Source organism: Kryptolebias marmoratus, linkage group LG21 (assembly GCF_001649575.2).
Source record: "Kryptolebias marmoratus isolate JLee-2015 linkage group LG21, ASM164957v2, whole genome shotgun sequence".
NCBI classification, from domain to species: Eukaryota; Metazoa; Chordata; class Actinopteri; order Cyprinodontiformes; family Rivulidae; genus Kryptolebias; species Kryptolebias marmoratus.
Genome location: NC_051450.1, coordinates 8,202,019 through 8,227,049, shown reverse-complemented (window position 1 = coordinate 8,227,049; position 25,031 = coordinate 8,202,019). Strand labels below are relative to the sequence as shown.

At 43.4% G+C, this 25,031-nt stretch overlaps 2 protein-coding genes and 1 long non-coding RNA gene across 4 annotated transcripts; 1 reads left to right on the top strand and 2 right to left on the bottom strand.

The window, feature by feature from the left end:
* Positions 1–2,253: 2,253 nt before the first annotated feature.
* On the bottom strand, positions 2,254–6,063 carry LOC108234698 (bucky ball). Its single transcript, XM_017414074.3, has 7 exons — positions 5,812–6,063; positions 5,555–5,707; positions 4,011–5,477; positions 3,818–3,919; positions 2,573–2,662; positions 2,437–2,489; positions 2,254–2,357 (listed from the first exon to the last, which is right to left on the bottom strand). Exons 1-6 carry the CDS (start codon positions 5,816–5,818, stop codon positions 2,473–2,475), a joined length of 1,836 nt encoding a protein of 611 aa, XP_017269563.1. The 5' UTR covers positions 5,819–6,063; the 3' UTR covers positions 2,254–2,357; positions 2,437–2,472.
* Positions 6,064–6,976: 913 nt separating this feature from the next.
* kbtbd2 (kelch repeat and BTB (POZ) domain containing 2) lies at positions 6,977–17,726 on the top strand. 2 transcript variants are annotated; one of them, XM_017414030.3, is made up of 5 exons: positions 6,977–7,165; positions 8,149–8,307; positions 8,831–9,397; positions 14,575–14,740; positions 15,010–17,726. In XM_017414030.3, the coding sequence occupies exons 3-5, from the start codon at positions 9,225–9,227 to the stop codon at positions 16,567–16,569; spliced, it is 1,899 nt and encodes a 632-aa protein (XP_017269519.1). In that variant the 5' UTR covers positions 6,977–7,165; positions 8,149–8,307; positions 8,831–9,224; the 3' UTR covers positions 16,570–17,726. The 2 variants fall into 2 exon arrangements, with proteins under 2 accessions (XP_017269519.1, XP_017269518.1); XM_017414029.3 differs by lacking the exon at positions 8,149–8,307.
* Positions 17,727–22,163: 4,437 nt separating this feature from the next.
* Positions 22,164–24,849, bottom strand: LOC108234676. The gene is made up of 3 exons (XR_001808536.3): positions 24,831–24,849; positions 24,638–24,726; positions 22,164–24,538 (listed from the first exon to the last, which is right to left on the bottom strand). It is a non-coding gene; the product is annotated as an uncharacterized LOC108234676 (long non-coding RNA).
* Between the last annotated feature and the right edge of the window lie 182 nt (positions 24,850–25,031).

The window sequence follows — 25,031 nt, the reverse complement described above, 5'->3', positions numbered from 1 at the left end:
TAGCTCACCTGAGAAGACGCTGAGGTGAAGATGGATCTTTAGATGATGGAATCTGAAATGAGAGCCTGATTGGCTCCAAATTGGCACCAGATTTAATGAGAAATGCCCTGACACCGATGAAGACTTAAAGCGGCACATCTTGTTCATTTTTACCCGCCTCGTTGAGCTCACTTCCCTCTTGTTTTGTTTAGTTTGCAGCTAAGAGCAAAGTACACAAAAATGCTGTTTTAAAATTCAGCTCGGACCCTCTGAGGGCCAATTTGCGAAGTTTTGTGGAAGCTCACTGTTTAGGCATAAATCACAAAGAATAAAACAAATTGTTGATTTGGGGATTTTAAATCAGAGCTGCACTTTTTCCTCTTTAACATGCCCAGGTGTAATAGTGACATGAATATTATTCCACCTTCCCTGAAACTATTGGCTACTCTGCATCTTCAAAATACAGTCAGCTTACATTTCGATATGAGGCCACGGTGCTCTGCAGGAAGATGGCGAACTCTTCTGCTGGGAAGACGGCCGTCCTGATGCGCAGCTGTTCTGTTGCATTTACAGAAGCCTGTAGAAATGGTTTGGGCATCTTTCAAAAACCGAGACGATATGCGACGTGGTTTACCAAAAGTAGAATTTTGATGTGTGTATTTTGCTTCATAAAAAAAAAGGATTCAAGGACTGACAGCTGAGAGATTTGAACACGGTTTCACGTGGTTACAACCGTCTCGCAATCTGGATCGGTCTCCTTGAGAGTAACAACCGTAATACTTTCATTTTCCTAGGTATCCCTTCAGCAAAAGGACAAGATTTCACCACTGAGCAGACTATCTTCACGATGAGTGTTTTCACAATACTGATGGACATCAACTCCAAGCAGGTTCTTCTAGGACACTGTCCTCAACAAACTAAAACACAGATAAATCCTAACACTTCGGTTTCATTGGTCATTTCTGGCTTCTACCAAGTAATCCAGGATAATCGAAAAACCCAAGACTTGTCAGACTATCTTGGGTTAATTAGACTCCTAAACATCAAGACAAACTGAGCATTAGCCGTCACTGTGACTACCAGTCAGCTGAAAAGAACCGATTTTGATCACAGATTTAAAATTAGAAGCCTAGTTATGGTGTAATGATGACAGCCAATGAAACTACTTCTGTAAAACTACAGAAACAATTGGTTAAGCCAGGTTAACCAGTAAATCTTGCCCATTTCACTCAGGTTTGATCCGATGTAGCTCCACAACACATCAGTGAATTGGAAAGGGGGGGCACTTGACCCCAGCTTTGTTGGAGATGCTTTCAAGACTTATTTTCCTGAATTCGCCTGGATGTTTGCAAAGAGGACGTCAACCTGCTGCTGTTGTGCCTTTGTCCTGCGAAGCATCATAGTGACAGATCTAAAATGACAGTGTGTGATAAAGTGATGACACGTTTCATGCAACCAGCTGGCCACAGGACTCGAAACACATTTTATGAGGAGTGGTTCACGTCAACATCACTGAGTCATCGACTTGCACCTCTGCATCGTAACTGCGACATCCAACATGGCGGAACTGGGCGCCGTTTTGGCATTTTAAGAAGGTGCCAGTTTGATTTTAAAAGTACAGTATATATTTATATCTTTTTGCTTCCTAAAGTCATTGCAGGAGATATTTGGCTGTTCAAATGTGTTTTGTTATGACTTGTTGAATACGGAGCAAAGTTTGATAGTATTCACACCTGTACAGCAGAGTGAAACAAGAATTATTTCAATACTTTACATTTGAAAACTGCTTTTTTTCGTGATAGACAGCTCGCTCTGTCACCACTGCCAGATTTCCAACTTAAAACCATTTCATTGTCAAAGATAAAAAAAAAAAAATATTCAAAATGCCACATGCAGCGATGAATTGTGGGCAAATACTTCACCGAAGTCCGCCTGGATGCGGGCTTAGCCAGAGGGCAGATGTAAGACGCAAAGGGGGCGGGGCTAAAGACCACTCCGGAGAATTAGGACACAGTATGTACAGTCATACCGAACATATACTCTAGATCTTTGTTTAAAACTTGGCAAGCAAAGCAGCAGGTGACATGGATTCCTTCAAGAAATATTTTCAGAGCTTGTCTTCCCCTCAGAGGTTTGAATAACGAAGACCAACCACAAAACTTTAATACTTTATTGGACTGACCCCAAACAGTGGCACATCTGCAACGACCTTTCAGCCCATTTTTGTGATATTCATTAATCTTGAGTGGTGTAAGAGCAGTGTTACTGCAAAACTTTTTTTTTTCTTCTTTTATACAAAGTGATGCTTCTTGTGCGGTGTATTTCACCTGGTGCTCTAAATATCTTCATCCCTCAACATTTACACCTTTCAGGGGGACCTGAATGACAAAGAAATAAACATTAGGAGTTGGTGAAAAATGCGAGAGCTGACATTCATCCAGTGCGACTGTAACTCACAGTCCAACATGTTGTTCAAAAGTCTGTCGAGGAACGTCAGCATCTCGTAGAGCCTGGGAGAAAAAAAACAGATCTAAAAAAATATCCCATTCAGAGGTATGAGATGTCAAAATAAAAAAGGTCAAATGGAAGCTACCTCTTTCCCAGTGTAACAGCGGTCCCTCATCATCATCACGATCTTCATCTTCAGGCCTGTGGTACATCAGTTTCCACTGAGGGCTCATCTCTGAGCATGAGGGAACAACCATAACAAATAAGGTTTTAACTACTGCTGCTAAACAAACAAACAAAAAAAAACTGCTTTGGCATTTGGACATCACCCCATGAAACTGAGCTCTGGGGAACCTCAGGGGTGTGTATTCAGTCCTTTAACTTGTTACGCTATTCAAAAACAAAGTTGTTGAAATTTATTTATATACATAAAATTACTGATCTTGGTTTTGCAGTGCTGAAAGAAATTATTTTTCTTGATTTTGTCAAAATGTTTTGTTCTAACTTGTAAGTTTCTTTCATTAAAACAATTTTGACATTTGTTCAGTTATACTTTATTTTTTGAACAATGCCCTGAAAAATATTTTAATTAATCTTACCATTATATTCATCTGCGGTTACTGGATTTTCTTTCCTATCTGACAAAGGTTTTATCATGTTAGTCTTCACTTTGTGTTCAGGAAGTGAAGACAAACCTCTCATCTCTGTATGTAAAGAATTTAAGTTACTTCAAGAGCAAAAAGTAAATAAATAAAATCCTGTCCTTTATTAAAACTTATGTCAGCTGAAAATGAAAACAGAGGAAAGGATCAGAAGTCAAATGTTACTAATTAGTACTTCGCCAGGTTCAGGCAGCAGATGGAGCTGAACTGAAACTGATGCAAGAAGAGTCTGATCTTTGTGAGGAAACTGTTGGAAAGGAGGATTTTTTTAAATCAAGGATTTTAAAAAATAGTCCTGTTTGGTTTCCTCTAAACATCTTGTTCTCAGCTTTTGTTGGGGCAGTTGGCCATTTTCTTGTTTCTCTAGGCCTGCTGGCTCGGAGACTTGAAATGTGTTAAAGAAACTTGATGTAAAACTGAGTGAAAACTGAGCGATGTGGCAGGTTAAAGAAAAATTCTCAATGTTTCAGTATCCACCACTTTTTAATTTTTTTCCTATTTATTCATTCTTCCCAATAATGAGCTAGCTGGCGTTTGAATCAAGTCTGCTCCAAAGACAGTTGCTGGACGAAATTAATTAATGAATGTATGAATCAAGTTGACGAAGCTGCTGAATATGTTGCATTTGTGACACCATCTAAAATGATTTAGTAAAAAAAAAAAAAAAGCAGCAGGTCGATTTGTGCCCTTTTAAAGTTACATATTTGCCTATAAACACCCCTCTTTACCTTGACGCTGCAGCGGGCCCGCTTGTCTCCTCCGGGGAATTACGTCTCCATCGGTCCATCTGCCGTGGTCTGCTGTGGTCAGGTCTTCTCTGCAGAGTCCGTCTGTGAATTGATTCATACATTAAAAAGAAATCTGATGGGGAAATATTTTCTGCAACGCAACCCCAGAGTCAAAAAGTATTTGTGACCCTACCCTGACACGTCCTACACTGCAGCTCGCTACTGTCCAACTCCTCGGTCTCAGCTTCAGCAGCCTCCGCTTGATCCTCCCCGTGCTTCACCGGCTCTGAGAGCTCTTTGTAATGGCTTCTTTTATACCAAGGCTTAGCCGCGTGTCTCGGCAGGACGAGCTGAGTCTTCCTGGGCGCAGAGTGCTTCCTCACCACCACTCTGACAGGCTGCTCGCACACTCTCCCATACCTGCCCTCCTCTTCGGAGTCTCCAGCTTTGTCCTGGTACACTTTGGCGCTGGGAACTTTGCTCCTGCCCGTTCCTTTCGTCAGACTCCTCCCACAGCAGGCACAGACGAACCTCTTCGCATATGGCAGCCACAGCTTGAGGGGGTCGTCGGCGGCGGCTGCTGCTGCTGCCTGAGGGGACCCGGCGACGACGTCCGTGAGCCTCTTGCCGGCGTACGCGCGCTTCGGGAAGAGATCGACGTCATCCAGATCCGTGGAGAACATCTCGTCCCTGGAGGAGAGCTCGTCCAAAGACGGACTGAGGACGCTCATGCGTTCGTGTGTCGCCTGCATGGGGAGGTAATCGTAGTAGTACGAGGCAGATGGGGAGGACAGGCACCCGCCTCCAGGAGTCAAAACGCCATCGAAGGGCAGTTTGAGGATCTGGCAGCTTTCGTCGGGTTTCGCTTCATCACAAGGAGTTCCCAGACCTTCCACCTTGTATACGTTATCGCCAACGTTTGCATCTTTAAGCGACAGCTGACTGGAAGGAAACGTAGGCAACGGTGTGGCCTTCAGGTGCTCCTCCACATCACATTTGATAACACTTGAGTGGGACACTGAGATATTTGTCTGGATATCCGTGACCTCTTCATTCTCAAGCGAGACAAAGTGTGCAATTGACGCCGTCTGCTCAGGACACTCTTCGTGAAGAGAGGAACTGTCAAGAGGCAGCTCCTCCTCGAGTCTTTCTGTCCAGCACTCCCGAGGACTCAGTGGGTCTAAGATCAGTTGGCCGGACTCGCCGTCGTAAACTGCCGCAGTGGAGTCGATGAAGGTCACAGGCGGGGACTCCAAACCGCCATCAGGAGGCGCTGAAGACAGGGTGTGACCTCGCCCTTCCATTTTCTTCTCCTCCCCTGGAGAAAACAAGCCAGAGGACTGCGAAGCAACGCCAGAGTCCAGCTCTCGGTCGGCGCCCTGCAGGTCCGTGGCTCGGATTTTATCCAGACACTCGATGAGCTTGCTTATGGCGTCGTTGGGGTCCGTCTGAGCCCCCGAGCAGGCCGTTTCTCGATGCTGCCCGTGGGGCTGAGGGTGATGCTGCTGGCGAGGCGCGTCACCCCAGGCAGAGGCGCGTTGGAAACGAGGCTCAAACATCCGCCTGTAATCCATCGGATATAACGGGGCATGTGGTAAAACAAAGCCGGGATATGGCACATATGGGTACGGATGCATGCAGGGGCGGCCAAGGTTAAAACCTGGAAACAGATGAAGGCACACACTGAGATTTCCTGCAACATTTACCGAGAAGATTGAAGCGTGCACGTCTTCATACCTGCAGGCATCCCAAAATGGCTGTATGGGTTGCTGAGCTGCCATTGAGGGTAGAGGTAATAAGGCTGAGAAGGTGGCTGGACATAGAAAAAAGGTCTGGGATGGTGACCTCTCTGCTCTCCATTCCCAAAAGAATGTGGCTGTTGGCTTGCATCTGCAGGAAATTTTTGAAAATTAAAGTCAAGTTAAACAGACACCCCTCTGTTGCTTTAATTTTTTCATTTAGGAAACGAATTCATTCAAAAGGAAAGACTTTACCGTCCATTTTTTTTATTCACGTTCTCGTTCAGACCGTCGGAAATAAAACACGCAGAGGGATGAAAACAACCAAATAAACATCCCCGAGCTTCTAGAAATCAAAGACCAGCTTTTTTTTCTCTCTCTCACTCTCTTCTGAAATCTTCTAAACACTTTCTGTTTTACCAAACGGAAGCAGGGCCGCTTCTTCTGCTGACAAAGAGACGAAACTCCGCGGCTAATCAGTCAGATTGGAAACAGCTGCTGCTCCGGCAGGGCTGAGCACTTCACGGGTAATCGGACAAAATGGACACGACAGCAAAATCTTCAAAACGTTAAAGCGGTAACAACAACAACGACGACAACGACAATACTACTGCTGGTACTACTACTACTACTACTACTACTACTACTACTACTACTACTACTACTAATAATAATAATAATAATAATAATAATAATAATAATAATAATAATAATAATTGAAAAAAGGATGGAAATGCCAACAATTATGACATGTTGTGTTGTGTTTATGTTTCATAGTAAATAAAAAGAAATTAAGCTTTATAGGTGGGTTTGAATATATATACAACAAAAAAGAAACAAATAATAAATAAACAGTTTCAGCAAAATATTTCCTTAATGCAAGTATCTTGTGTTGTTTGTATTTCAGATGCACATTTGCAGTTCAGCTTTTTTCAAATTAAATGCATTCATTTTGTTCCCTTTATCTATTCTTTATTTTATCTATCTATCTATCTATCTATCTATCTATCTATCTATCTATCTATCTATCTATCTATCTATCTATCTATCTATCTATCTATCTATCTATTAAATTTATCATTCACCCAGATACGCAAGCATATAGTTACTTAAACAGATGTGCATTTCTTATGCAATGTTCAATTTATCCTTGCAAATTCTTTAAAAACTTTTTGTTTAAATATTTTTATTGAACTACATAATGTTTATCTGTATGACTTGATAAAAAATTTAACAAAAACATAGTAAAACAAATATTCATTTTTAAAATAAAAATGTTAACTCAGCTCTAAAAGCAGCAATTTAAAAAGCAGACAACACGAGATCAAATCAAGAAGAAATGACTTCCGGCACACTTCCGGCGCTGCAGTGCCACCATCCGGCCTGCAGGCGGCGCTGTTTCTCTCTCTAACCGCACAGGGTCATTGGGTTTGAGTGCATGCGCAGTAACCTCATTTGGCCTCTGATGCGCTCACGGTTTGTCCGCTGCTCGGCTCTGAAAAACAACATTTTAGCGTCTCAGTTTGGCTTCAGGAGACCATTTTACACATCCTGCTGACGACAAAAAACCACTGTGACGATTCGGTGTGCGCAGCCGGCCTACGTTAAGGTAAGAAATCTTAAATTTTGCCTCTTTCAGCGGTATAGTCGTCTGCTTAGCTCTTTTTTTCTAGCCCAACTGATGAGCGCTCTCTCTTTAGTTTGCTGCCATCATGTCTTTTCTGGAAGGATAACAATGTTATCATGTCGATAATATTGGTCTATTTACTATCTAACAACTAGTAAGGTAGCTTAGCAGTTAACCAGTAATCTGCACCGGAACTGTGGAAGGACTCGAAGCTAAAGGTGCTAACAAACCGCGGTTTGTTTTTTCCTCATTTAACGTTTAATTTAACACAAATTACCAAATATTCTGATGTCATCTACAATTTCTTGAACCACTCAGCCCTTCAGATATTACTTTGCCGAAATTTAGAAACCACGCAGGGTTTGTTTTGGAGGAAAGTGAAGCGCTATCGTGCTAACGTGGCTAACTAGCATAAGGCTACTTCGAAAACGTAAACGATGACTCGATGCTGGACCTTTTTATTTCAAAACAAATCAGTAAAAATGCAGGATTACGTGATGATAATGTCAATTTTAGTTAAAGAACAGGTTTTTAGACTGCCTGAATTTTAGGAGGAGGATGTTTAGTTCATGCTTACAGTCAAAATAAGAAAAAAATGCTAAAAAAAAAACTACTAATTACAACGAAAACTTTATTAGTCGCAACAGAATTTGACAACACTTAACAAAAAGGCAAACATGGGGAGGAAAATTAGACTTTTTGAGCTATATTTCATGATACAAAAACTGATTAACTAATTATGATTTATTGTCCATTTTCCCCCTCTTGAAATGCCTTTTTTATTTTGTTTTTAGCTATTGTAATTTATAGTATGCTCATCATTTCAGTGTTTAATTCAACTCTTTCAATTTTTTTTTAAATATTGTGAAACTATCTGCCTGAACTAAACAATTAACACATTTTAAGTGTCATGTTTGAAGTGTTGTTACTAAGAAATTCACTTTTTAAATTTTTCTTCCTTTTAGTTGACCTGGAATTTGCTATCAAGATGCATGAACTCTTCTTCCAGAGTGTCAACAGGACTAAAATAAAAAAGCTAAAATAAAAAGAAATAACAATATAAGTGGGGGGAAAAACATCATTGCCTTGATATCCACTATCTGTCTTTAAAGTCAGATAATAAAGTAAGTTTTCTTGCAGAGCATTTTGCCAAAAAAAAACCCAACACATTTTTCTTTTTCGTACTAAATATTGTCCAGTTGCCTTAATGAGATTCACAGTATTTCACTGGTGATAAAAGCTGTTTTACTCTGTGTGAGTTCTGCCTGAATTAGTCACAAAGACGACTGCAGGTGGTTGTGTGGTCAGAGTTTGTAACCTGAAAAAAACACTGACCTTTAGGAACTCTAGGAGCCACGAGTAAACCTGCAGTCTGAGAGAGCGAAAAGGGCTCTTTTAGGAAAATATGGAACAAGAAGATCTTGAAAAAGACGGCGCTTTATTTGTTGTCGCTGTAAAATAGACGCTCCCAGTTTTCATTTGGGCTCTCCTCTCACTGGGAGTGCGTCTGGAGGTGACCTGTAAGGGGAGTCAGCCTGTCGATGCGATGGTTTCAGACTGTAAAACACAAAGAGGCAACGTTTTTCCTGCTCATGTTGTGTCTGGATTTGCAACTCATCTCTGCCCCCTTTTCTCTTCTTTTTCCAGACAAGCACTGATGTAATACTGTCGCGACAGCCGCCGTGCTCTCTACCTCTGGTCCTCGGTGCCTCACTGTATGACTTCAAATGACAAATAGACCCACAAGAGGAAGCCCCTTCCTCGCCCTGAACCCCCCTCTGTCTGTGGACTCCTGACAGCGTGACCCTTTCAGCTCGGTTGTCTGATCATCTGCCAGAAGGAGCAGTAAACGGCGAAGTCAAACACCTCCACTTGGACCCGTGGAGGTGTCCGAGAGCCGCCCGTCTCTCCCCCTCCCCCCTCACCTTTTTATCTTTTTCAAGGCAAATTTTTTTTTTTTTTTTCTTCTGGTTGATTCGAGTCCGGTTCTTCCGGCCGCGCAACTTCTTCGAAACTGGGGCGCGATTCATGGGATGCGACCATGTCGGATCTTAGCGAGCGCAGGCCGGTCAACACGGACTACGCTGTCTCCCTGCTGGAGCAGCTCAAGTTCTTTTACGAACAGAAGTTACTGACTGACGTGGTGCTGCTGGTGGAGGACGCCGAGTTCCCGTGTCACAAGATGGTCCTGGCCACGTGTAGCTCCTATTTCAGGTGAGTGTGCCGCGGCCTCACGACGCCCGTGCGTCTCTGAGCGTAAAAGATGGGGGGGGGGGAATGGGAGTAAAATGTTCCAACTTTTGTTTTAATAATGCACCCCACTGTCAAGAAGTTTAACCTTTTTTAAAGACAGCTATGTTCTGCACCAGTTGTTACATCTTGAACAGGTTTTTATTTATTCATTTTATACGTGAAGCGGCCATTGTAATTGCTCCCAGCCGTTTCCGTCCCGTCTCTGAGGGTTGCATAATAAAGCGTGTGTGCACTGCAGCGACACGGCGGCAGAGCTGCAGCCCCGACTCTGGGAAATGCCCATCTGTGGCACCAGAACTCGCTGCATCATCTCTCAGAAACACTTCCAGACGACGTCTCTACCCCCCACCTCTCCTGCTGCTCTCCCCCCGCATTCTGTTTATCAGCTGCAAACACGCAGAGCATTCCCCCTCCCCACCTCAGTTTCGAGGTGTCGCAGCACCTCCCCTGAACTGCTTCCTCTCCATCCACCTCTTCTCTCCACACATGCCTCCCTCGCTTCAAGGAGGGAGAGAGGGGTGCTCTGGAGAGAGCTCGTCTTTGTTGGGGGAAAGTCTGGTCACGTAGGGCTGGTAAGAGATGAGAGACGGAGGGGGGAAAGGAAGAGAGAGGAGGGGAAATGGGGGGTGGGGGTTACGAGGGTAATCCTGCATGGTTGCGTAATGCAGCCTGGCGGGCTGCGGTCAACACACACACACACTTCCCCCAAACCCCTCGGCGTTGTGTAAAAAGTTCCTAAATCTTTCTCCTTCGCACAACATCAGAACCTTCAGAACAAAGAACCCAGAAAGAGGAAGAGCTCTCAGGGAGGCAACTAGCTATGTCTGGTGTCTCACCCGCTAATGAGTCATCAGATGTTTTTTTACGAGCAAAAAGTCCTCAAAGTGAAACGTGTTTCAAATGTTGTGCTTTCAGAAAAAAAAATCTGTATAAAGTCAGAGATCATAAGTTATTCTGTGATGAAAACGAGTTATTATTTCACAAATTAGTTGATTCTGTTAGTCTTTATAGTTCATTTGTAGAGCCGTTAACAAAGATAGTTTTAATACAAGATATCTGCACATATTTACAGTTCTCTGCTTCAAATCTATCAAATATTCAAAAACAAGAAGGAACAGCTTGCTGGCTGCTGTCACGTCATCTTGATGCAGTCTAAGAGTGCATTCCCACCAGTTCTGTTTAGTCCGCTTTAATCAAACTCTAGTTTGTTTGCCTAGAAAGTCCGGTTCGTTTGGGGAGGTGTGAACGCGCAATCGAACCCTGGTCCGCCTAAAAACCTCTGTCTTGGTTCGGTTGACGTGAACTCTGGAGCGGTTTAGATGCATATGTGAGCGCAAGCGGACCGGAGACCACTCCAAAAGCAGGAAGTGGACTACAGCACAGGGGCTTCTGGGTAAATACAACCAAAACAAACACGCGTTTCTACCACGAGCAGGAGAAATGGCTCGTGGTCAAAACAGAAATCCTAAAAATGCAAAAATTTGACGTCATTCCATTTTTTTTACTTTTCCAGAAGAAGGAAGTTGCGCTCAGTGTCTTCAGAGGTTTTTGTGTCGTTTCCTTCAGTAGTTCTTGTTGCAGCGCCACCACAGGCGAGGGGGGGGGGACAGGTTGATCAAAGGGTTTGGATGAATCTATCCATTGCAGTGTGAATGAGAACCGCAGCAGCTGAAAATGCAACAAATGTTGACGTTTTGGTCCCCAATTGGACCGAGTCCACCGGACTATCAGGTGGGAATACAGTCTAAGTTTTAACAGCGCAAAGACGGTGCTCATAAATGATTTTATCCTTACCTGAACCTCCACAATAAGAGAAAAACATCGGTTGATTTGAGTTTTGAACAGTCAGTTTGCTGCATTTTCTCTGAAACTGTAAATGTTTCTGCATCTTGGAGCACAGTTAACCATCTGAATCTTAATGTGCACCTTCCAATTTCTGTTTAAAGGTTGTTCCTTTTCTCCTGGTTGGTTTTCTTTAAAATCAATCATTTTAGAAACAGGAAGTTTGTCTCTTTTTACCGCACGCAGCATCAACAAATAGAAGAAATCTCCTCAGTTAGCAGGTGGGAGAATGAGCCGCCAAGTAGGTACTGCTACTGAGCGAAACAGTGACTTTCCACCAATGAGGGGCTGCCAGAGTCAAATCTGAAAAAGCGATGGAGTGAGGGATACTTAAGAAACCGTGACTCATGGTCTGATCTGGTGACCGACACTGAGGAAGCGTGGGCGGCCTGCTGACGTCGGCCATGCAGTCCATGTCCCGAAAGTTCGTTTTTTTTTTCTGATCTGTTTCCTGGAAAACTGTCAGAGAAGCTGAGCAGAGCTGGTAGTAACTCAAGACGAGGTTTCCGTCTTCAGTCTGGAGTTTTTCCAAGTCAGAGCTACTTCAATCAAACGTTTTAGCTTCTAACTCGCACCATAACAGTAGCAGCGATGCAAACAAGGTTAAAACTCACAGCAAAGATTTGTATTTATTTATGATTCACAAGTTTCTCTTCTGACAAATCCATTATTGGCAATAATTTAAAAAATGTTATATTATTCCCGGTAACCCACTCCCTGCCTGGTTTACACCCCACGGTAAGGTCTCGTTCCCAACATCGGCAGCCGAAGGTTATAAATCGCTGGTTCCTTGTTCCAGACCAGCTGGAATCTGTGAGACGCGGCTCATGAGCCGTCTTTGCTTTCGGATTATCACTCGGAAGGACGTGGACCCGTTCAGCACGAACTGCCAGACGTGTACCTATTACATTATGTCAAATAATGAGTCTTTCCAGTCAGTTTTAGTTAAAGTCTCAACCCAAAATTCAGATTTATGCTTCAAGTTAGCCTTACTCCGAGTCGGCGACGCACACTTGTGTTTTAATAAGTGTTTAAACCTGCAGGAGTCAAATGATGTTTGGTTTTCTACATTGAAGCTCTGCCATTACCATCGTATAAACGCGCTCAGATTGCAGACATCCTGCCACAAACCGGGGTCGTGTCACTGAGCTGCTGACGTAAAACACGTCAGGGGTTGGTTATATGCTGTGGGCTACATCAAACAAATTGGTTTGGTTGATATTTTGGTTTGACAATCAAAGTAACAGGATTAAATCTCAGTTAGATTATGATTCAGAGGACTGTAGTGCGATTCTAAATCGATGCGTTTTGATAGTCTTGTAACTGACTGACTGTGGCTTATTTCACATAAATAAACACTGATTTATATGAGTCCACAATAACACATGTCAAAAATAAACCAATCACAAACAGTTAGCGAGGATGCCAACTTAAGCTTACAAACTCCATTGAGAAGCTAACACGATTAATGTTTATTACTGGAGTTTTATACACAAATCAAACGTTTCACTTATGATAACGTCAGCTGTTTATTTCCAGATATATTCTTCAGAGTTCAGAGGAAAAAGGGTGAAAAGTGAAACCACTAATGCCTCTACATCTATGTTTATGTGAAAATTAGTACCGCATTTTCCGGGCTATAAGGCGCACTTAAAAGCCTTCAATTTTCTTAAAAAGAAACGACAGTGAGCCTTATATATGTAAGAAGTCGTAATGTTTTAGTACGACTTTGGTAAACTACAAAGCCGCAGCTCTTGCAGCATTACGGCTCAGTTATAGTTGCTCGGGGCTCCGTGCACGGCGCGCAGACCTGAGCGAGCGGTGGAGGCGTTTATACTTGACGCTTACGTCAGGGGGGCTGTTTTGTTTTGCTTTATAGTCCGGTGCGCCTTATATATATGACAAAAGTTAGAAAACGGACCATTCATTGACAGTGCGCCCTATAGCGCGGAAAATACGGTAAACTGACTCTAAAACCGTGTCTTTAACCACTGTTGCTTCTCCTGAAACACGCACCTAACTAGTGCTGGGCGATATGGAAAAAATCCTATATCACGATATGGATAATTTTATATCACGATAATGATATATATCACGATATACCCCAATTACGTACGTTGTCAGTTATTCTCTTAAAAGTATGAAAAAATAATCTAATTTCTTACCTTTTTTCAAGCTTTATTTAAGTGACGTTTAACTGAACTTTCACAAATGAGATCTGCTGCAATTTAGTGCAGCAATATATATGTACCTGTTAGGACGTAACAGTATCAAATGACAACAGACTCCATTATCTTATAGTTTCACTTTTCGCAACTTTCCCCGACTCTTTTACAACTTGTTTGTTTGCACTTTTTGGATTGTTAAATATTCTTTTTCGTGGTTCTTCTTTAAGTGATAGAAGAGGTTTGTTGTGATGGGGTCAGATGAGAAAACAGTCTCATAGCAGAGTTAGCATTAGCATTAGCAGAGTTAGCGTTAGCATTAGCAGAGTTAGCATATGACCTTTTTCTGCTCCGTGTCGGACTTCTTGAACCAAATCACAGACGTCCCCCCTCGTTTTGGTAAAAGTCTTTCTTCTTGGGCTGCCTGTCAGCTGTCTCTACTTGTTGCGACCTCGAGTTTGATACTTCCTGCGTCTCCATCTTTCAGCACTTATGGTGAAAACACCGGGCCGCACAGAAAGCCGCTGCCGTAAAGCAGCGTCATGTCGCAAAACGGAGGTGCTTTGCAAAATAGTTATTTTTTCTTCTAAATTATCACTTATATAAACTGAATGTATGCAAAGTGAAACACTAATACATTCGCCGTAGCCTACGTTATGAAATATTTACATGAATCATTGATACAATTATGATAGAAACGATAGAGACGATAGAAGAAAATATATCACGATAAACACTTTTCTATCGTCCCCACGATATGTATCGTTATATCGCCCAGCACTACACCTAACACTCTGTTTGCGCCCTGGAGAGCACGATGAGGAGCTCCAGTTTGAACCAACATGAGCGACACGTTAACAGGTTCCAGTCTGTTACTAACCGTTCATTTCAACGATCCACTTATGTAGTAAAACAAACATCACGAATGTCTTGCTTCATACCCCTGATTTCATGTCCTGATTTGGACAAACCTTTGCTTTTGTTTGTTTTTATTTATCTAGTTAAATACTAAATGAAGAGCCTCGGGTGGGTCAAAACAAAGTTGTAGACGTGGGGAAACTCCCTTCAGCTCCAGCTTAACTTTGATTTTGACCGGAAGTTTTCTTGGTTCCGTCGCCGTCTCTCCCGCAGGGCGATGTTCATGAGCGGCCTCAGCGAGAGCAAGCAGACGCACGTCCATCTCCGAAACGTGGACCCCGCCACGCTGAAGATCATCATCACCTACGCCTACACGGGCAACCTGGCCATCAGCGACAGCACGGTGGAGCCGCTCTACGAGACCGCCTGCTTCCTACAGGTCAGCGTCGGGGCAAATCGCAGAAAAGACTGACTGATTACTTCTTCTCGACATAGTTGTGCTTAATTGTTCGTTCCTGGGAACTAAATGTGCATTAATCCATTGTAGGAAATCCTTCTCATTGTGAGTCATGTTTTACTATTTATTATTTTGTATAAAAACCTATGTGTTACTGCTTTTCAGGTCTTGATTTAAGGATGTTAGGTGGCTGCAAATTGATTTATTTGGTGCACAGAGAAGCGTTTTAATCTGACTGTCATCCCCGTCAGGTGGAGGATGTCTTGCTGCAGTGCCGGGACTACCTGGTGAAGAAGATAAACGCTGAGAACTGCGTGCGCATGCTGAGCATCGGCGACCTTTTCAGCTGCAGCGAGCTGAAGCAGAGTGCCAAGCGCATGGTGGAGCACAAGTTCCCCCGGGTGTACCGCCAGGAGGCCTTCCTGCAGCTCTCCCACGAGCTGCTCGTCGACGTGCTGAGCAGCGACAACCTCAACGTGGAGAAGGAGGAGACGGTGCGCGAGGCGGCCATGCTGTGGCTGGAGTACAACATGGAGGCCCGCTCTCAGCACCTGTCCTCCGTGCTGAGCCAGATCCGCATCGACGCGCTGTCGGAGGTGACGCAGCGCGCCTGGTTCCAGGGTCTCCCGCCGAATGACAAGTCGGTGGTGGTGCAGGGCCTCTACAAGTCCATGCCCAAGTTCTTCAAGCCTCGGTTAGGCATGACCAAAGAGGAGATGCTGATCTTCATGGAGGCCATGTCGGAGACGCAAAGCAAGAGCTACGTCATGTCCATGTCCGTGCCTACGGCAATAGTGTGTTACAGCCCGCAAGCGGAGAAAGTGTACAAGCTCTGCAACCCGCCGGGAGACCTGCAGAAGATGGGAACCCTCGTTACCCCCGACAACGATGTGTACATCGCCGGCGGACAGATCCCCCTCAAAAACTCCATCACCAATCACGGCAAGAGCGGGAAGTTTCAGGCCGTTTTCCGCTCGGTCGATAGCTTTTTCTGGTTCGACGCCCAACAGAACGCCTGGGTGCCTAAAACCCCGATGCTGTGCGCCCGCATCAAGCCCTCGCTGGTGTGCTGCGAGGGCCACATCTATGCAATCGGCGGCGACAACGTCGGCGGCGAGCTGAACAAGCGCACGGTGGAGCGCTACGACTGCGAGAAGGACGAGTGGACCATGATGAGCCCGCTGCCCTTCGCCTGGAACTGGAGCACCTCGGTGGTGGCGCACGACTGCATCTACGTGATGACGCACGACCTGATGTACTGCTACTTCCCCCGGGCGGACACGTGGGTGGAGATGGCCATGCGCAAGACAAGCCGCTGCTTCGCCTCCGCGGCCGCCTTCGGCGACCTGATTTTCTACATCGGCGGGCTCCACGTGGTCAGCAACTCGGGCATCCGCATGCCGACGAGCACCATCGACGGCTCCTCTGTGACGGTGGAGATCTACGACGTGAACAAAAACGAGTGGCGCCTGGCCGCCAACATCCCCGCCAAGCGCTACTCGGACCCCTGCGTGCGCGCCGTGGTGCTGCTCAACTCGCTGTGCATCTTCATGCGGGAGACGCACATGAACGAGCGTGCCAAGTACGCCATCTACCAGTACGACGTGGAGCTGGACCGCTGGTACCTGCGGCAGCCCGTGTCCGAGCGCGTGCTCTGGGACCTGGGCAAAGACTTCCGCTGCGCCGTGGGCAAACTGTACCCCTCCTGTTTGGAGGAGTCCCCCTGGAAACCCCCGACCTACCTCTTTTCGCCCGACGGAGCCGAGGAGTTCGAGGTGGACGGGGAGCTGGTGACCCTCCCTCACGTATAGCTCCCAGCTCCTCCCCTCCCCCCGCCACCCTCACCTACGGAACGAGGGAGTCTAACTCTGAGGCGTGAACACAAAGGGAGGAGGGGGCGGGGCTTCGGCGTAATCAAAGGGTTCCTTGTAAGTGTTGTGGAGGGATGGCTGGACTTTAAAATGAGCTCGGAGCAAACTGATACCCCTCAAATATTCAAATAATTGAACAATTTCTGGTTTTGGTTCTTTTTTTTTTGTTTGTTTGTTTTTATTTTGTCAGTTGTGACATCTGTTAGGTATTATGTCTGTCATACTGTTTTTCCAATGTGATGATCTCAAACTAACTTTGTGACGAGGAGGACGATGATGCACTTAACTGATAAACCTTCAGATTAACGGTAACAGCAACTGTACCAAAATCCCCCACCCCACCTACAGACCCCCTGCCCGGCCCCTCAGCCTCCCTCTGCCCTCCTGCTCTTTTCTCCTCTCTTTATCACTGACGTAGAACTACTCTGCGGGAAATCAAAACTCGCTCTCCGAAGGTTTGGAGACCGTTTTAGGTCGGCGCATTTCACACGGGGCGTCTGAATACTTTGCTCCACCCGAGCTGGGTGGAAACGAGCTCAAAGACGGATACAAACACGACGAAGGCTCTAAAGTTTACACGGAGGCTCGCATTTCAAGAAAACATTTCACGCGTCTCCATCAGACGGGTTTGAAAATGAAACATCTGAGTTAAATATTCTTATCCAGATCATTATGGGAGTTAAAAAGCAACTAATCTAAAGTGAATTAAGCTCATTTTTACCTGATCGGATTTGTCTTTTCGCCGCCTGCTGCCAAAGGGAAAAGGGCAATAATGTTTTTGCCCTTATCTGCGCGTGCATTTGCTTTAGTTGGCAAAATATCTCACGAATCATTGAACAGATTTTAATGAAACTTCCAGAAAGTAAATGATTGGGTGTACTTCTACAAACCAAATTCAAAATGGCCGCCACTGCTTATCTGACACCAGAATGGCTACAGCGGTATTTTTTTTGCAGATGTTGAGCTCAAATTAGGCGCAGTAGTAGCTGACAGTCACCCGCGGCGCGAAGAGAGACGCTGGGCGATGTGTTCTATCAGTATTGTTACAAAAAAAAAAAAAGGCTCACGGGTGCGAGACTTGGTTTTCAGCAGGGTATTCGTTAGAAAACAGGACTGCGTATTTCCTCTAAAGGCCCTCGCAGACGAGAGGAGCGGCGGGCGGAGGTTTGCCCGGGCGACACGAGCGCGAGGCGGAGGAGGTTCGAAGAGAGGAAGTGACTGCAGGTCCAGCCACACGCCGCTCCGGCCTCGCCTCGCCTCGGAGCGCCGCGTCACGCCTCCACGCCACGCCCGGGTCTTCCACACAACCAGCAGTTTCCACCTCAGCGTGCCCGCTGTCACACGGTCACGACACGTCGCATCTCCTTCCACCAGGGTTTCTGTCCTGCTCGCAGTAACAGGTTCCAGGCTCATGCATTTCTTTCTTTTTTTTTTTTTTCAAAAAAGCTGCTGAAATATATAAAAATAAATAAAATACATATATTTTTCATATGTTTAAGACTGCTGTTTTAGTGTGGAAGGGGGGAAATAACCAGGTCTATTTTGTATTAGTGTCTTTTTTTTTTTTTTGTTCTTTTTAATTTAATATTGGACATTACTGTAGTGTGATTGTGGGTAGATCACCGTTTTCTTATCGGATTACATTTTTCTGAGTGACTATTGAGAAATCCTTGCTGCTGATTGGTTGCGGAAGGAGAGGGCCGGCCCAGGGTTCGGGCTTCAGGCGTTATCTCCGACAACCGCTGGTATCAGTGGAGAGGGGTGGGTCAGGGCGGGACACGTGTGTTTGTGTGTGTGTGCGCGTGTGTGCGTGGGGGGGGGGGCTCATATCTTTAAAGACATGAGCACAGGTGCTTCATGGCAAACTTTAACTAGCATGTTTGGATGCATCATTTTCCTTTGGCACTGTATTTTGGATGAACGTTAATTTATTAAAAAAAACCCATACCAAAAACGTTCTGGAAATGGACTCCTGTGTTTGGTTTGTTTCGACTGCCGCTGTGGTCTCGGACATCTATTTCAGGAAATGTTAACATGCCGGGCAACATGCTGACATATTCTTAATGTAAATGTTTCACAAATATAAAACGATAAAAGCTGCAGCTTAAAGGGACTCATTGCAACGTCGTGACAAGAAGACCTTCAGTAATAAACAGTCTGAGATATTTGGCTCCTTGGTGGTTAATGCATCTTTAAATTGGAGTTTTGGAAGCAAACTTTGTAAATTGCTGCATCTGTTTACCTATGGAAACAGCCAAAGTGACGGAGAATAGGTCAACAATGGCGACAGCTGTGGATTGTACGTATTTACTTATTTAAAGTAGGCAGGTGAGCTTCCAGCCGACACAGCTGAGTGCTTTGTTTACATTGAGCGCAGACCCACATTTCAGAATCAGGGTTCAGGGAAACATTTTAATGGCTTTGGTTCCATAGCTTGTGATGAGTGATAATTAAATTTATAAACGTTAACCACAGGGATTCACAAGGAGGTTAAAAACAAAGAGGAAAATCGCCAATAAAATAAATTAAAAAGACAGCCAAAAAACCAACAGGTGCAGTAAAAATGGGTTAAAAACTAAATAAAACGGAAAAAATGGAACATAAAGGATCCGATGGAACTCAGACTAAACTCGACTTAAAAGTCAATATAAAAAATTGAATTTTCAGGCAGGATTTAAAAGACTGGAGTACGAACGTCATGGGGCCCCTTGTTCCAGAGTCGGGGGGCCGATCCCCTCTGAGCTTTAATTTAGCCCTCAGCTGCACTAAGAGCTTCTGGCTGGAAGATCTCAGTGCTCCGTTAGGCTTAGAAAAGTCAAGAAGTTCAGTTGAATGCAGTGGTGCCGACACATGGAAAATGTTTAAAAAGGGAGTAAAAGAATCTTAAAGTGGATATGAAAACAAACGGGCAGCCGATGTAAATCTGCTGAAACTGGGGGGATGTGGTCCTGCCTTCTGGTACGTGTTAAAAGACGAGCAGCGGCGTTCAGGACTAACTGCAGGCGATGGACAGACGTTTGGGAAAGACAGACATATAGAGAACTGCAGCCGTCCGGTCTCGAGGCGGCGAAGGCATGGACAAGAGTTTTGAGGTGTTTTGGAGGAAAGTTAGATCTTGCTTTGGTAATTTGACGTAACTGATAAAAAGTGGTTTTGACAACTGTGGATACTTGGTTCTCAAATAATAAAAAGGTCTAAAAAGATCTCTGACAGTGGAGGAACAACGAGGAGTCAGAGAGCCGAGGATATCAGCGAACTCACTGAGGAGGAGGAGGATCTCCAAGTACGATCATTTCAGTCTTGTTTTCATTCGGGGTCAAACCGTCCTGTAGACAGTTAAACAGAGACATCCGGTTTAAAAGGGAAATAAAATTGGATGTCCTCAAATGTTCCACTTTCTGAACCTTGAACCCACAGGAAGCGTATATAAAGAAAAAAAGAACAGGACCCAAAATAGGACCCTTGAGGTACACCACAACAAATAGGTGCCGAGGAAGAAGAGTATTCCCCATGAAGACGGAAACAAAATCTAAGCCACGATGTGACCAACGACAGGTTCAGGTCTTGATAAAAAGAATTCTGTGATCGACTGTTTCACCTCATCTACAACGTACACGCAGATCATAAATATTTTATTTTTTTAAGATTTGGTTTAACCTAAAAGTTGACTTTTATTGTGAGACGAGAGCAAGAGTTTCTAAGTTGCCACAACTTTGAGGGAAATTAGATTTTTATTCAGCAAAACAACAACAAAACAAAAAAGCACCAAACTCCCATCTGTTTTTGTTTGTCTGCTTACAAAATTACTCAAAAAGTTAGGAACAGATTTTCAGGAATGTCAAACTTCACAGCAGGACACCTCATGAGTCAAGGGGTGATCACTGTTGATTTCCAGGTTAAAATCACAGATTACTTTGTGCTCTAACTATTCAATCACGTAACGAAGAATTAAACTGCACAGCTGGACACCTCTTTGGTCAGAGGGTGATCACCATTGATTTCAAGGTTCATGGGGTCAAAGGTCAACCTCACAGTTGACCTCGTGCTCTAATTGTGCAGCTGTGTCATGTAGGAATGTCAAACTGCACAGCCGGACGCCTCATGGGTCAAAGATGATGCCTGTTGATTTCAAGGTCAAAGGTCAAGGTCACATGTAACCCCTCTGTTAAAAACTCGTCTCTGCTCCTACATGTGACCCTTCTGTTTCCTCAACCAAGGAGGTTCTGTTTTCAGTTGTGTATCTGTCTGTCAGCAAAGATCAGGTAAAAATTAATGAACAGATTTGGAGGAAATCTTCAGGAAATGTTAGGGTTGTCCCAAAAAACAACGGATTAAAATATGGCGCTCATCCAGATTGTAATCCGGATGGCGCTGTTTTTTAATCACGCTGTGGCCTTGGTGGGAGGTTTGAGCTCTCCGAGTGCTTCTAGTTTTGCTTTTTATTATTACTAAATAGGCGGAAGGTAATAGTTGCAGTTTATTTAAAGAAAGTGGTGAAAATTGTCGTCAGATTCAAACGCTTTCAGCAGGATACAGATCACTCCTCTGTACTCTTTTATTTAGTAAATATCAAGCAAAACTTGTTTATTTTTTAACTTCGTTGTCAACTCGGACAATAAAATAAGCTTCCTTCATAACTAACAGACTATTTGGAACACGTCAGCTTCTGATTTTTAACACATCTTTCCCTTCCGGACATTCTCCGGTTAGGATCTCCGGTCAAGCACACACACTCCGACACGCTCCTGGAAATCCCCGAGGATGAGGTCGGTCCTGCTGAAGGAACCATGGAGCTTCACACGCCACTTAAAACATTTTCATAAACAGCTCAGACAGACTGACAGTTATCTGACTCCAGTTTTGGACCAATCCTTTCGAAGGGCATTTACTCCGTATTCGATAAATATTTGGTCTCGCTACCGTTAAGGGGACATCTTCATCCAGGCCTGTCTGTCAATGACGACGTCCTGAATTAATTCTGACTGATGATTATTTTTTAGGTTGAAAAATTGACAAACCGTCCTAATGCTGGTAGTTGGAAATTCTAAAAATATTCAGCTTTTGTTTTCTTTTTTCCGCCGTATAACCCGAGCTTTCGGTTAAAGATGTGCCCTTTATGATGAGACTTTTAATACACATTATTTTTTTCTGTACAGATCCTTAAATGTCTAAAACGCTAAAAAAAAATAATAAGAAAATTCTGTATTTCTTTGCTGTGGCCACTTCTTAACTCGTCTGTGCTGACGTCAAAGTTAAACTTTATTTACTTTCAGCTTGTGTTTAATTTGTTGGTTTAAAGCTTTAAGAAATTTAAGTTTTTGCTGCATTTGGAGAACTTTGTTTTGGACATAGCGTTCACACAGGTTGTCATGAAGTCCGTTTGCCTCAGGCTGAACAACCGCTGCGCTCGGGATTACCTGTCTTTTTAATTTTTAATTAAAAAAAAAAAAAAATTAAAAATCAGTCCGAACGTGAATGTTTTTCACTTTGTTCGGCTGACACATTTAAAAGCAGACACACAAGATAACCGCCGCTCCTAAAAAATAAAAGTGCAGTTTTTATTTTTTTTTTTATTTCTTTAAATACAGCAACATGGTTCATCACTTCATTCTCCAGCACGTTCAAAGCATCTCTCAGGAAAAATATTCGGTGAAACTCAGCTCACTTTACATTCAGAATATTTAAATACAAAATGAAAATAGATCTTCGGGATCATAGAAAAAAAAATACACCAAAATAATAGCATACGGTTTTTTTTTCTTTTACCAAACTTAATCCAGGAAGTGATCAAAGGAGGTGTGAAAACGCGACGACAACAGAAACCACGCGGACGCTTAAAAGCTGGGGAGCGGCGCGCTTGCCGGGTTCGAATTCAATCTCACACCGCTGAGCGGCATGATGGGAAACAATCCCGTAAGCGTCTCGAAAATACAGGTTTACAAGGTAAAGGTTCACAAAGAGACAAGAAAATGGCTGCCTTGTGCAAATAAACACAGTGGTCCACTTCTTCCAGTGTTGTCATGAGAAAGAGCACAGATTCTTTTACGTTACACAACAAATAAATACGTTATCTGTAACGAGACTATTTTTTGTGTTACTAAATATACTTCTTCAAATATATATATATTTATTTATGTGTATACTGACAAAGTACAAAAAGGCGCAGGGGAGGGTTACTAACGCCCCACAAATCCACAGTTTTCCAGAGATTCCTTCACAACTAAAGGAGGCGTTTTCGATCGAAATGAAGCATTTTGGTTCTGTAGCAACACTGTGGTTGTTTTAGCAAGAATAATACATTTTTCCTGCAGTGGAGGTGTTTTTATTTGCAGTGAATCAAACATAATTCTGTTTATTCCTTTCCTAAATTGTCTCTTGTAAGCTTATCTCAAAGTAAGTATAAAATGTGACCAATATTTTAAAGAAAAACAGAAAAAAAGGTAACAATTTACAGTAAAAAGCAAATGTTTAAGCTGTAAAATGTTGTTTCGGTCTACTTTAGGCCCAGATATTTTTTAAAACAATTTTTTTTTTCTCTGCTTATAAAGTAATTTCTATCAACAAAATTTTAATAAAATGCTAAAACATCTAAAACACACTTAGGTGGGGATAACGTCCATATTATTGATATATCAAAAAACAGATAAAGAATATTCTTAGTTTGGTTTAAGATTCTCCCAAAACTCGTTTACTTTGATATCATTTACAATTTCCTCTCATTTAATAACCATTTCTGACATTTTTTCTGCATTAAAAACGAAGTTTAAACTGTATAATTTTACTTTTTCCTTCAGAAAGATATATCTTCAGTGCTACTTTACTTTAATTAGCTATAGAATTTAGCATTTTAGCTAGCAAAGATAATGCTAACAAAACTTACTAGCTAATGTAGCTTAGCAGTACAAAGACTCTTGTTTTTGTAAAATTATTGTCGTCATTGAGTACATTTTTTAATTACAACCACACCAGAAATGATATTTGGTTAGCGTTTGCTAAATATATGTTATTTATTGTTTACTGCTCATTTCTCCAAAGTAGATAAAATAACGGGGAGATGTTAGCTAGCTAATTTTGTTAGCATTTTCTAGTTAGCAGGGGAAAATTGCTACTGTTACAAGACCAAAAAAAGAGCTTTTATTTTGTATATTTAGCAGTTTATTTTTAAGTGTTTGCAAACAACCACATTGACCATTGTAACTTTTCTTTAGTAAAACTAAAGGAATAAATAAATTTATTGCTAATGATAAGCTTTAGCTATCCTTAAGCCAACCAGTGTTTTAAATTTTACTTCACTAAAACAACCACAATGTTGTTAGAGGCACTGAGCTTGAATGAATTTAAAATCCTAATTAGATAAAACCTTTTAAGGTGCCGTGGCTCATGCTATTAGGTCAAATCTGCAGAGATTTGATTAAAAACTGAATAAGAGAGGCAACACAGCAAACCCAAATACAGCAACTTTTGTGTCTCAGAGGAAAGAAATCAGCGATACAAACTGCAGCAGTGAGAAAACGGTAGGTCAGATTTTGATCAACATTAGTGGCAGTTTCCACCTCACAGTGATTATGGACGGTACAGTTAATTTGTTGCCGTTGTCTTTGTAGTGGCATCGACGACGCTGGAAAGAGTCCAGATTCTCCAGGTTAGAGATGGTCACGTTTTATGGTTTCCCTTTAAATTTGAGGATTTTTTTTTCTACCCACATCTGTGACGACTGACCCTAAAGGCTGTACGATCGGAGGACGGGGACGCCGAGGAGTTTTGGACCCCGACTGTTATTGTTTCACCTCAGCGGCGGTGGCAGGTTCAGGACAGGAGGACGGGGCTACTGGCGCCGGCTGGGCAAGCGTCGAGAACCAGGAGGACATGGCGGACTTGGCACTCGTCAATGCTCCGCCCACTGACTGACCTGAGTATGGAAAATTATTGTAATGGTTTCAATTTTTTATTTATTTTTATTTTTTTAGAAAATCTGTCCATCGGACCTCTCATTTGGAGGCTTCCTTACCGACGATCTTTCCTGTCTGGACCATACTGCGACTGGTTGTCATCATGGCGTTTCCGATCTTTTTCCCTCGCTCACTATTCTGCACCGAGCTGCAGAAAATAAAAAAAAAAAAAAACAGAACATCAGAATCAGAAACAACATTCGGATTTTACCAAAAAAAAAAAAAAACGCTGTCCCTAAACGCTGTGAAAACCTGCTGGAAAGGGTTATGTGACAGAGGAGGCCGCGCAAAAAGTCGCAGTGGCGATCCGAAACAAGCCGGCGGCGCTTCGCGACGAATAGACTGCTAAAGCCAGCAGCTGCCGCCGCCACCGCCGCAGCCTGGCTTCATCAGAACAGGAAGCTGGTGAGAATCCAACACGCAACCTTTCATGTGGATCCCAGCTGACCTGAC